The sequence below is a fragment of the Atta colombica genome, unplaced genomic scaffold (genome assembly GCF_001594045.1).
Source record: "Atta colombica isolate Treedump-2 unplaced genomic scaffold, Acol1.0 scaffold52, whole genome shotgun sequence".
Classification (NCBI taxonomy): domain Eukaryota; kingdom Metazoa; phylum Arthropoda; class Insecta; order Hymenoptera; family Formicidae; genus Atta; species Atta colombica.
In genome coordinates, this window is record NW_017259542.1 from 119,756 (window position 1) to 133,721 (window position 13,966).

A 13,966-nucleotide genomic window follows, 5' to 3' on the forward strand; every position below is an offset into this window, starting at 1 on the left:
TTTAAAATAAAATACGTTATAATTAATATAGTTTAAATTGAAGTTTTTTTACTGTTTTTTTTATTGTATTTTTATTGTTTTTTATTGTAGCAGTATTCAATTATAACTTCAACAGTGAAAAAGCGTGTGAATTTTTTCTCTTACATTATACATCAAAATTAATTTGTTTACACATTATTTTTGTATAAATTAATGAACTGTTTATTTACTGTTTTTATAAATAATAAAATTAGAGGTAACTGAAGGATTGTTTTCAAAAGGAAATTCTTTTTGAAGTCCAAAAAAGCATTCCGTATATTTTATAGTCTTGTCGGAAATTAATGTAATTTGTTTTGGAAACAGTTAGAATGTAAATAATATACTGTGCTCGATTGAGTTGGAAGTTCTATTTGAAGCACGAATTTCTGTCGCGATTAGACAGTCGATCGATCTTCTAATCGCTGGACATCGCTCTCTCTAAATTACAGAGGCGTTGTACAGTCAGCCTTGTAATAGCTGTGTGTAGAGCACCATGATGTGCAATCAATAGATAATAATTGGCTCTCGGATGCGTGTTATACGGGAAACGATATACCTTACGGACTCAACATTAACTTTGAAACCGTTGATGTAAATTAATCCCCATTATTTAACATTAATATAGATGTACATTTAATATCAGATTATTATATGTGATGCAAAAGGAAATAAATCTATGATATATGTTAGATAAAATTCTTTTTATTGGTTGAATAAGTAAAAAATATTGAAATGTATTGGACGAAAGAAATCTAGTGAAGCGAGAAGTCAACTATTTAAGGAAAAACAAGTTCGTACAAGATAAACTAAATATAAAGTTACAGTTTTTAAAGAACATACACAACAAATCATAATTATTATTTTGGAAGAATAAAACATGGTTTTTTGTTAATGACCTGATAAAATAAAGGGAATGCTTAAATTATTGATTTAAGATAAGGAAATTTCATTTTAAATCTATTAGAACACGAGTAATATTAAAAGTATTATAAACTTTGATTCATCGAAATTATTAAATTAACTTAATAAATAATTATTTGTAATACTAATGAAACGAGTTGATACAGAATTTGATATAATCAAATTCTTGAAACGCAAAATAAAAATATTAAATTTATATTTAAGTATTACATAGTATAACAAAAATAACGAATAAAGAATAATAAACATAATAAATTCGCAAGAAAAAAGGGACGGAAATCAATGCAATGAGAAAATATACAAATATACCAAATATACAAATAATAAGATTGAAATTAAGTGCATTCACTATTTTTTAGATAACCTTTGTAATATCTTATAATCTTTCTTTAATGTTAAACGTAAAATTATCTGCCTTACATCCAAGTGCTCTATATTTAAACTTTCTTCAAGTTCGCTTCCTACGGAATATGACGAAAAGGAAAGGATGGTATCCTTCTACAACATGTACGAGACTTTTAAGTCGGACCAATAAGAATGGGTTTTCAATATGCTAAAAGAATACTCAATAAGAAGCCAAAGAAACGGTTTTATGCCATATAAATTCAAATATTAAATCGTTATGGATGAAAGCAGTAAGATCCAAATATAGAGTCGAAACAGTTATATTGTATGCCATGTAACTCATTTGACCTTTGTGAAAGATTGCTATATAGACTCAATCAACGAACAAGTACATTTATAGCTTTTAAGAAACAGTAATAGTACTTGCTAAAAACGTGTGATGAAAGTACGAATAAATTAATCGAATTAATCGCAAAAACTTCTTTCTGAAAGAAAGGCACAGGCCGCTCCACGAAAGAATCAAGGAGAATCAAAGCAAGAGATTTAAATTTTATGATAATTTTCTAACAATATGAATCATATCATCTTATTATTATTATACTTAGTATTATTATACTCATTATTATACTTATAAAAATGCATTGATACTCAATCACTTTCGTGCAAAGTTTTTTATCAGCTCAAATACCTTATTTTTGTTACACAAATTTTTTAAATTTAATTTTTAATATGTTTACATGTATCCTCATATTTTTAATATTTTTTTTTGTATTATAGATACGCGGATCGCTCGTATAGAACCCACCCGCGTGGCTTGATCATATATGGTCAAGCAACCGTTGTACCAAGTTTAGCCGCGGGTGGCAATGTATCTTCGACGACGATACTCTCAATACTGGCCAAGGGCCTCTCGAATTCATCTAAATCCGAGCCAGTGCCGGTTAGAAACCTGGTTGGAACTACACGAGAGCTTCCGGTGGCGAACGCGACCAATAACGCGACGATACCACGGTGTTCCCTCATCCCACCAAATTTGGGTAAGTGAAACAATTGACAGAGATATTAATCTGTAATCAGTCGAGAGAATTTTTACAAAAAATCTATGATATAAGTTATATCATCATACTTATCACCATAAACATGTATTGATAAATCAGCCACTTTCGTGTGAAGTGCCATTATTTATCAGACCAAATACCTCATTTAAACTTACGTATCGTGAAATCGTGAAAATCGTTCTGAAAAGCTCTGTTTTACGATTTCAATTTACTGCGCTTGAATTCGGAAATGAAATACGTTGATAAACGGATTAATATGCAAATATTAAAAATATAGATATAGATTAGCAATCGTTCAATATATTCGCATATATTCATATATATGCATATTAAAAATTATAACATTTCATTTTTATTGCAAAGATAACAGATATTATAGAATTGAATTCAAACAAAAGTGAAATATGTATAGGTACATATCCAACTTTTCGCTCCGAAATAATTTTTGCTTTTGAAACGCAATTCTAAACTGAAACTGGGGTAGATAGTAATATCGCAATTGAGCAATATAATGTTATTGATGCTAATAACCATTTAAAAACTTAAATAGTTATATTTTTTTTGCGAAAAATATTACTTCACTCAGAATCTCCCTATATTCCATGATGACTATCTACTAATTCTTGATTATTAAGGCTTGGTATTTTTTCGCAATAATTACAAAACTGGATATGTATATAAATTTACAACAAAATATCATTTACATTAATCGAGTTCAAACCGATAAGATCTTTTTATATCACTTAATTCTATATTCATATGCAATCTAATCTTATGTATATTTTTTCTCTTTGCTTCTCATGCTTCTCGTTCTTCTTCAATTCTCTATCTTTTCTGTTTCCAGTTGGACCGGTGATCGTCAGTAAATCACCACCACCGTTGTCCGAGATGGAGAAGTCATTCGTGGAGGTGAAAGCAGGCGGCATAGGTCGGCCCGCAGACTGCGTCGCTAGGCATCGCGTCGCAATAATCATTCCATTTCGCGATCGACCGCAGCATCTGCAAACTCTCCTCTACAATCTGCATCCAGTCCTGCTGCGCCAGCAGATCGACTATCAGATTTTCGTGGTTGAACAGGAAGGTGAGTGAAACTCGTGAGCATCACAGTCATTGGTTGCACATCCATTTCTTCATCTCTCATAGAGATGTTTTCGTTCACGATAAGTTTCAGTCTAACCGCAGTTTTCAGTTTGCTCGTTGCGAAAGTTTTGAAAACATTTTCCCTTTGCGATCGAAAACTGATTTTAATAGATAAGAAGATCTCTACACATTGATGATTAATCAAATTCCTTACATTCCTTTTCGATGTGAACTCGACTTTTTTTTTAATGTAATCATTTAAGTGATCACTCTTTACTTAGAGTTATGGTCTCCCAAAGATCCATAAAGAAAATATTCCGTTCAGAATTATTGTCGATCAATACTGCATTATACCCATAGTTTCATTTTTCCATTCTATCATTGAATCGAATATTGAAAAGAATCTTAGACAAGTATATAACAGCTTTGAAGTTTACAGATCATTAAATGAAACAAGAATTGGAAAACCCTTTTATTTTAATTTCATTTGACATTGTTTCTGTGTTCACGAATATTCCTTTGAATCTCGCAATAGATAGTTTAAAAAATAGATGATTTTTAATATCGGAAAAAACCAAAATTCCATATGATGAATTTATGAATGTTCTGTAATTTATTTTCACATCAACTTATTTTATGTTCAACAATAAAATATATCAACAGACTTTTGATATACCTATGAGGTATCTCCTTTATCCCCCATAATCGCGGAATTGCGAGATCTAGAAGAAAAAGTTTTGAATTCGATCAATCTAAACTCAATTATTTACCGGTATGTTGACCATATTATCATGAGTGTTCCTAGCAACCGAGTTGATGACATTCTGATAACTTTTAACAGTTTCCATGACAGACTTCAATTTACAATTTGAAATTGAAATTGAAAAGAAAACCTTAAATTTTCTTGATCTCTCACTAAAAATTAATAATGACGAAATTATCGATTGGTTTCATAAAGAAACCTTTTCAGGTCGCTATCTTTCTTTTTACTCTAATCTACTCTTATCTGCCACAAGACAGGTGCTATTTTCAGTTGATAGAGGTGTTCTTCTCTCACACTCAGTATATCGCCAAAAAAATTTAGAGTTAATTAATATACTCATTATGAATAATTATCCTTCAAGAATTTATTTTCAGTCATGTGAAGAAAAGAATAAGATATCAATAAAAAATCATTACATCATGACAAAGTTAAAAAGGATATCAAAAACTTGAATTCTAATTAAAAAAAAAATTTTTTTATATTACCGTTTTTACTAAACGTTTCTAATATCATCACATCATACATCAATAACTTACTGTCCCGACTGATTATAGGTATTTAAATAAATTTAATTCTTTCATTAGAATACAGAAAGACAGATTAAATATAACTTTCTTCCAAAATGTGGTGTATAAAATAAATTGCAATAATTGTAACGCGTCATATGTAAGACAGACAAAGAGACTTGGCTCTAGAATTAATGAACATAGAAAAATATCAAACATAGTCGTCTAGATATTCTGTAATCACATAACATATCTTACAACACAATCATTTATTTGATTAGGAAGATTTTAAATTCTGAGAATACATACATATTACAATAAGAGAAGAATCTCAAAAATGTTATATATTAAAAAATAGATAGAAGAAATTAACTTGCAAAAAGACATAGAAAATCTGAATAAATCATATTTCATTCTATTAGAGTCCATTCGGAATAACAATAAATAGAGGTATATTTGGATGTCGTCTGTCCTACGAATGTTTTTACATTCGAATCTGAGCATCGATTGCGATTAGACACATTTCACGTTTATGTCCTTTATGACATTCATGTAAATCTTTTTTAAAATTTATCTATTTTTTTTTTACAAAATTTGATTCTGATTATGAACAGATTATTTCTCAACTGAGTTCTTAAAATCTTGTTATTGATTCTCGTTGAACAACGATGATTGATGACTTTAATTTTGCTTCGACATAGCATGATGCTGAACATTATAATTATTTTTGGAAAGTCAATACATTTTTATCACAATTTTTGAGATGACATCAATGATTTGTCGATTTTGTAAGTTCTGTCAATTTCGTTTCATCCATACATTGACAAGACATTTTGAAATGACTCACCGATTTTAGTATGTAAGACTAGTTTATGTGCGAACAATTTTTATACTATTTTTGGTAATATATGTGAAACATTTTTTTTATCTATGGCTCGATCATTGACTTTGTTTAATATTTCTTTCTTTTTTTTAAATGTTTTTTTTAATATGGTTTCCATTATTTATAACTTTTTTATTAATAAAAATACGTATATATTTGCGTTTATTTTCTTAAAAAAGATATGTGGCATTTTAATTTAAAACAATAGTTACAATACATTTATTTTTATGAAAGTTATAAGTAACCGAACCGGGTTAATATGCATCAGTGTTTGTTCTTTTAATGTAATGTTTAAGAATTAAATACGCATGATGAATATTATCGAAATTGATAAGTTACGTTTTTTGATATAATCTTTCGATATAATTTTCACTGAAAAAAGGGATCAATTTCAAATCGCTGCTTGAACAATATTTCAGCGTATTTCGGCAAACCATAAATTCTTATTCACCCTGAGCATCCCAAATATACGCGACTGACGCGTGCATTCCGGTGTTTCGATAACATCCTCCGGAGCATACGGTTTGTTTCCGCAAAGCGAATATAAACGTACGATCTTCTCCGGACCTCTCCTCCTCGTTGGTGCGTGTAAGCCGATACTTCGCTACGATTTATTGCCGTCTAGCGGACGTTCCTCTTGCTTGCGTATTTTCCCGTATGTCTCCTCGAGTGGAGATCCTCCTACTGAGAGGAAAATGCCAGTAGAGCAAGAGTTGGGGCGTTCGAACGGAAGAGGCTGTTACAAAGTTTCCGTCGTTCCCTGTAAGCTCTTAGACTTAATTTTTAATTAAATTTGTGTACGTCCTCCATGTCTCTCGCTCTTTCACACCGACACTCTTCTACAACTCGAGTAATCGGTCGACCGTAACAACGCGTGGACTCTCAAGGGAAACGACACGAAATAATTTCACCGACACAGCACTGATTATATTTTAATGAAATTTTTAAAAACTCTCAAAATTTATAACTCTCGCGTGGATGCAGTATGTTTCTGTTAGTTTATTTAATGATACTGCGAAAATATATTTTCGTAAAAAAAAAGTCCTTTCTCAGAGTCGGCTTGCGCCTTCGGTGACATCGGTTTTACATCGTAAAGGCATTCCTTAAATCTTTATCACCAAGTTATGAATTATATTATGGATTGCTTTTCCGATGTGCTCTGTGAGGTTGATACAGATCGCGGTAGTATGAAAAAAAGATGAAAGATTGAAAAGATGAATACCATCTTGATGCGAGACATCTTTATATTAAGATTTCAAAATTTTTCTTCTTTTAATTATACATGTAATTATAAATATAAAATAAAGCATACAGTAATGATTGATACAGGGAGAATTATATTTAAAATCATTTTAAGTTGCATAGAAGATTTAATAAATAAAATTTAATAAGTTTCTAATATATTTTAAATAATTTTTGAAAACATATATAAAATCGAATTATTCGGTTTTAAATATGTGCAATTTATTGCTTATCAGAGATTATTTTTTATTAGAATAAAAAAAAAGGAAATGTTAAGAAAATTATCTTACTTATCTTAGAGATAATATTATTTTTTTCGGCCGGGATGCAGGATCTTATCATTCTATTGAATCGCATAAGAAAATGCGATTTATCTTGGGTATCGAAAGGCTGCGAGCTCACAATTTATCTTCATTAAAATTGCTTGATTAAGTTTGTTTACTTACCGCGTATGCGAGACGTCAAAATATGACTGTGATTAATTTTCTTGTTATTCCACACAGTGCTTCTTCACAGTACACTTCCGGTGTGTATGATGCACAATGAAACTATATACGAAGGAAGTTTCGTAACAATGTGAACAAATTTGTCGCTAGATAATATCCGATTCGGCATTGAAGTTGATTTTACTACATCGTGTATTTCGCGAGTTTCTAACATATGTCGATAGAAAGCTAAAAAATGAACAATTCCTTTATAAAAAGGAATAGCGGATAATATCATTAATATTAATGAGTAAAAGTAACATTATCTTTGTGGATATTAAATCAAAATTAGAGAAAGAATATTAAAAGTTCTTATTCGCATATAGCGCACACGAATCAAATATTGTATTTAAAATTCATATATCTATCATTTTTACATTTGATATCTTCATTTGCTATTTCAAACTATGATCTCAGATCGATTTAACTGATCAATATTATCTCCGATGTTCGTCCATTTTATCATACATTTGAAATGTCTCTCGAAAATGTCAGTACAATTTAATATAGTTTTCGCTGGAAAGTTTCGAATGTGGAATTCCTGATGGAATCCTAAATCCGATTTTATTCATATTTCTCCGCTCAGTATGCAAATGAATATACAAAAAAAGAGACAGTTGTTGCATAATTTTTCATCATGGTCACATGTTTCGTAGCAAAAAGCATTAAATGGAACATTATCGATATTTATGGAAGCAGCAGCATGTTACGGCAAATATATATTAACATCAATCAATTTACATCAAATAAATAAGGATTATTTAATGTCGAATAGATTGAAAGATAGAAAATTTACAGAATAAATATTTATTTTCTTATAAATTTTAATTCCTTATTTTTTTGTAAATAAACTGAATGAGACTTTTTTTATTACCGAAATATTTAAAAGTCTTTATTCTTTATTTCTTTACAACAAATCGAGAAATAATTGTTGAGATAATTTAAGAGATATTATTCAAAGATCGTGAAAGGATTTGTCACTGTAGAAGTATTCGAAATCGATTGCTATTATACCCCAATTTGCTGCAAATCATTGGAAAATGAATTTTCTTGCGATAATTTAATAAAGATAATACAATGCCATTACTATCCTACGATCTTCTCGAAGTGAATAAAGAAAGATTCTTTGTCGTGGAATTATTTCAATCGGATTGCTATTATGTCGTAACGACGTTAATTTACGGCAGATCGCCGGGCAATGAATTCTTGCGATAATTTAACGAAGACGATATTTCACCGGCGCCGGTGCGATTAATTACAGCGAAACAGCAACGATTTATTCTCACCGTTGCGCTGCGCGCGATTCCTTAGAAAATGCGCCGAACTGTTACTCACTGTCAGGCTACTCTCGAAGACTCAGCGTAAGTCAGGCTTAAGCGCTATCTAATCCTGCAAGCCTGGGGGACTAACATTTTCCCTGTGATTCCCGCAACCGACGACAAGAGTCATAGTTACATATTTGTATATGTAGCAAGAGTTGCGGGTACATTCCGAAAATTTAAAAGCCCGGTTAAAATTCAAAAATTCTCGCTGTTGTATGTAGATATTTTTTCTGCACCAATTCAAGGATTTGATATGAAAGTAATTTAATTCATTTGTTAGAAACTTGAAAACATTTTTATCTAAATTAAATCGAAATTGGTGTATTTAGTGAAAAAAATAGCAGTAAAAATAGTAAAGAGTATAAAATGCTACTTATCCACTTTTTCTTTCAAGAATGCCGTTTACACCACGTAGATGCAGATGTAGTATTTTAAGTCAAATTATCTCGAATTTACTGAGAACGTTGTGTAAGAATTTATTGAATCATTATGCTGAAGTACTACAATAATAAACATGAATTTAAGTTTATTAGTGTAATTTTTTAAATTTTAGTCAGTTTTTGTAGCAAGTGCTAGTCAAATTTACCATGATAACATCACACAGAATTACATCGTCGATTTATACTGTTCTTAGTATTTCTACTTGGTATCTTTCGAAAGTGCACTCGCATAATCACAAAAAATGAATCGAATGGGTCATGATTATCACTAACGCAACCCGCATATCTGCCATGCGGCGGTGGATACCGTTACGAACCACGTACGTGCAAAGTCACGACCATTTATCGTCAAGTCGTGCTTAATCTAACTAGTCATTCGTCAAGACGAAGCACCTGCGCGTAAAAGGATCAACTAACAAATCGATAAAACGAAGTAAATTTTACGTGCAGTTATATATGCAAAATAACATATGAATTAAAGTATTAGATGCATTTAATATATATTGATGTTATTATTATATTGATATGCAATATGTTTGATAGAATAAAAAAATATAATTTTCAATCCTTCTGATATATATTAAAGTGTTTATCTACACTCTAAATTTCGTGAAATCTCACTCCAAAAAGTGAAAATACAACCTAACCTTTGAAAAAAATGAAAATATTTCATTTCTTGAAAAAGAGTGACAATTTTCACTCTTTTTAGAATGAGTTTTCATTTCAAAGGATTAAATTTCACTCCAAAAAAGGTGAGATTTTATTCTAAAAAAAGTGAAAATCGTTACTCTTTTTTAAGAAATAAAATATTTTCTCTTTTTTTTTGAGGACGGTTGCATTTTTACTCTCTTGGAGTGAATTTCACTGCAAGAAATTTAGATTGTTGTATGTATTGTTGAAGTTTGTGTTTAATTTCTGTCATATAGGATAATTCCGGCAAACACGCCGCGCTGGGATTTACGCCGCAGAAGTCAGAAAAAATAGAAGGAGTGGGGATAATTTTCCCGCAACTACTCTGTTACATTCCTTTATGTTGTCCTATATTGTGTTATGATTTCAGTTTCTTACTGTGAATATTAATGAAATTATTGCGAGTTAAATCGAATATTATTATTTGTCACTAGTTCACTTCAGTAGCGCCATCATAAATTATAATCTACATAAAATGATTACTGTAGGACGTGCAAAAGATTTAGTAGTTATTTCGTGATACATGAGTGTAGAGGAATAGTAAAATATGTTATATAACAAAATATAAGTACTTTGCTCTTGTATTCTTTGTTTAGTTTGTTGTCTTGTATATTCCACTTGTTTGGGATATATGGCATTTTTAACAGGCGGGATTTATGCCCAAAGTATACAAAGTGCGCAGATTGAATTCAGTGCACTAAATACAATAAACGCATTATATAAAATATGTACCTCATATCATAACACTTGTAATACATCTGGGAAGATTTTAATTATTATTTATTACTTCATATACATATTTATCATTCTTATTCCTAATAAAAACTTTATAAACGCATTTTATAAGTTATTGTGTCATTTTATGACTTATTTATATGCATTATTTATAAATTTTTCATGAGCCATAGGTATTCCCTTTATGAGCCCCTTATGATTCCTTTATGTAGCCATATATCCCACCATCTCCTGGGATATACGAAAAATGCAAGGATTTAAAAAAATTCATTTTTTAATACGAAATATAAATATTTCGGATTTCTAATATTTTTTTCATAACAATACAAGATTTTTACTGATATAGTTCGTTTACTTTAAACATAGTAAATAATACTTAATAAATTAAGTTTTTGATAGGTGCGACATATATACCAGAGTTACCCTAATGATCACAAAGAAAGTGGAACTTTGTAGCATATTATTTTGTAGTTCCAAAATATTTTAAATAAAATTATTTAGATTGAAGACATACTTAAATATGATACGATGTGTGTTTATGCATGTATGCACAAAATATACGCGCGTGCGCGCGTATTGTGTGTGTGTGTGTGTGTGCACTTACAAATTAACGTAGCTTTAATTGTCCCAAATGGCTCGAACACGGTCGTGCCCGCAGTTTTGAAATTCAAATCCCGAGTGTTCTCTCTTTCGCTCTGCCTCTCTGTTTCCTAGGACTACGCCTCGGTTTGGGATTAAAGCGGAGTTAGCCACTGAATACTTAGCTTCTGCATAATTAGTGCTGCGCTGAATATTTATTGAATCGACTACGGGAGGATCGGCGACTTCGTTTGCAATAAGTCCGGCCGATCGACTGCGTCGCGTGAATCAGGAAATTAGATTCACGGCGTACTTCTCTCTGCAGCTCTGGCTCGAACAAAATCAATTTCTCGATACGGGATAAGAGTTCGGAGATATGTGGGAGAGGAGAAGAGTTCCTATCTCGAGAATGCTTTGACAAGTTTTCTTGATATTTCGTATTTCTCGTTTTACTGAATTTTTGCTCGAAAACTAAATTGAAATAACGAAAATATACAGATAAACCTGTTCATCCTTCTCGTAATATAGAAGAGGATGATAATTTATAGAAATAATAATATCGATATAATGTTAGCTATATTAGAAATTGTCTGAATAATATCTAATCTTACATCTACAGGTTGATATTAAATATCAAATGAAATGTACTGAAATGATTAGATGAAACATCATATATTAGCCGTTCGTTTATTATAAAATAACAACTATTTCCCGATTGTCTCTGTATAATATATTATTTAAATATTACGCTGAAAGAAAAGTGTTTGATATTTGTGATTTTAATTGCATGGCCAAATAATTATAATTAGGAGCTCCATTTTTGTAATTATTATTGCTATAATGTTAACAATAATTATTTTTATAATTCTGTATACAAACAAATATGTAGGCACCGAGAAAATGACTATTGTAATTTATAGCTGTTTTCGGACCTAACTAATATATATTTTTATAATAATAACAATATAAAAATAGAGTTCTTGAGTTATTATTTTATATAATTATAGTCACAAATACTTAATGTTTTCTTCTGACAAGAAAAAGCTTTTAGTGTTCTTCCTCGATTTTAATGAAACAAGGGATGAAAATATTTGATACATATTTTTTTATCAGCAACCACATGTTTAAGAGATGAAATTCCATTCTTGGAAATCAGCCAAATTTTTATTATTCGATTGCCGATAAAAAAAATATATATTGAATATTTTTTTCCCCTCTAAAAATCCATCAAGTTTTCATCATTAAAATCAGAGAGGGACATTTCCCTTGTGAGTGTAATTTTGAATAAATAAATCTAAACATACTCTTTAAATTCTTTGGAATGGAATCGCACTCCAAAGAGTAAAATTAAATCAATCTTGAAAAAGAGTGGCAATTTTCAATATTTAAGAATGAGATTTCACTCTATTTAAGAGTGAGATTTCACTCTAAAAGTTTTGGAGAGTATTAGATGTATTAGATAAATGTATTAAATAAAAAAGTAAAATTAAATATACACCGCCGGGATAATATTCACATTCCAATCACACAACGTCTAATAATAATTATTAATTCCGTGAAACAGAAGTGCAGCGGACGTTTCTCTGTGAAATGTCTACTACCGGAAGAGGGGCAAGATTATCGAGGCGGGCAACTCTCACGGACAATTAGTTGCACCTGTCGCTGGCCGCCGTGGCTTCGGGCACTCTCGCGATACAGAAATCTGCCCATTAATATCACGCTGGATAGAACTGTCGGAAGCACCGGCGTGCATCCACATGGGATAGACTCTTATTATCGTAACTGTATACAATCGTTAATATCAACCGTCCGGTCATCGATACCAAGGATATCTGTTGCCTAGTCGTTTTTAAGTTTGATAAATACTATGAGAAACGCGATCGAGTTTTCTTCGTAGCGTTGGATCGAGATGATAGAAAAGACAGACAGTGAAACGGCTGTCAGGTATCATTATGTAAGCAAAATCTTGATTTCAGGAAGTTTCGCTGCAAAGATGCAATTTTCATTGCATCTCCTTTGGAATTACTATATTCTGTTAGAAACGATTTTCACGATTGATTGTAATAGCGATAATTACTTTTATTTTATGAAATTATGCTATTTCGTTATTTCGTAAATTATAATAATGTCAACGCCTTTGCAAGATATAGACTCAAATGATAATCGCACGGAAATATCACGTAGTAGTTGTTTCAGCTGTTGCAAAAAATTGAGAGAAATTACTTTTCCAGCGATGAAAGTAACGAAAGCCGAAACATAGCGAGAACAACGGGGAATATTCTGGGAATTTAAATGTATGTACAGACGTACAGCCGAGGATACAGATAGACGGATGCTGCAATGATGGCGCATGCCCTTCTTCGTTTTCCGAATAAACGTGGCAGCGCATAACTTGATATTGCAGACGCAATTCTTTCGAATGAATAAATAAGTGGGATTCTTCCATGAAAAGAGATATGGAAATAAACCCAGCTTGTCGCTAGTTTGGAGTGGTATTCATCGGGACGACAACCGATTCAGATATGATCTTAATTTATCAGTATCACTGAAAAAATTCATTGTAGGCGGAAGATATTGATAAACATTTAATCGATCGTTTTTCATCGTCACATCTTTGCGACCTCTCTTTATGTATTAGTAATTATTAATACATATTAGTAATTACACGATAAAATGATAGTAAATCAATGGTAACGAAACGTAATCCCAATTAATGGAATTTTATTACTCGAGACACGATTCAATACAGTCATAATTTTATTAAAGACTAACTGAAGCCAACTTTATACTTGAAAGTATTAAGAAAACATAATTAAATAAAAAATGATTCTATCGTTTATATTATGATTTATGTTCTTAAAAAGAAATATATATATATATATATATATATATATATATA

At 30.8% G+C, this 13,966-nt stretch overlaps 1 protein-coding gene across 4 annotated transcripts in view; it reads left to right on the top strand.

Moving 5' to 3' along the window:
• LOC108691832 (beta-1,4-N-acetylgalactosaminyltransferase bre-4-like) overlaps positions 1-13,966 on the top strand; it is a 132,938-nt gene that overhangs the window by 114,507 nt on the left and 4,465 nt on the right. For all 4 annotated transcript variants that reach the window (XM_018199757.1, XM_018199760.1, XM_018199756.1 and 1 more), the window contains 2 exons: positions 2,062-2,321; positions 3,187-3,423. In XM_018199757.1, coding sequence (XP_018055246.1) covers positions 2,062-2,321; positions 3,187-3,423 — 497 coding nt within the window. The remainder of the gene's footprint in view (positions 1-2,061; positions 2,322-3,186; positions 3,424-13,966) is intronic.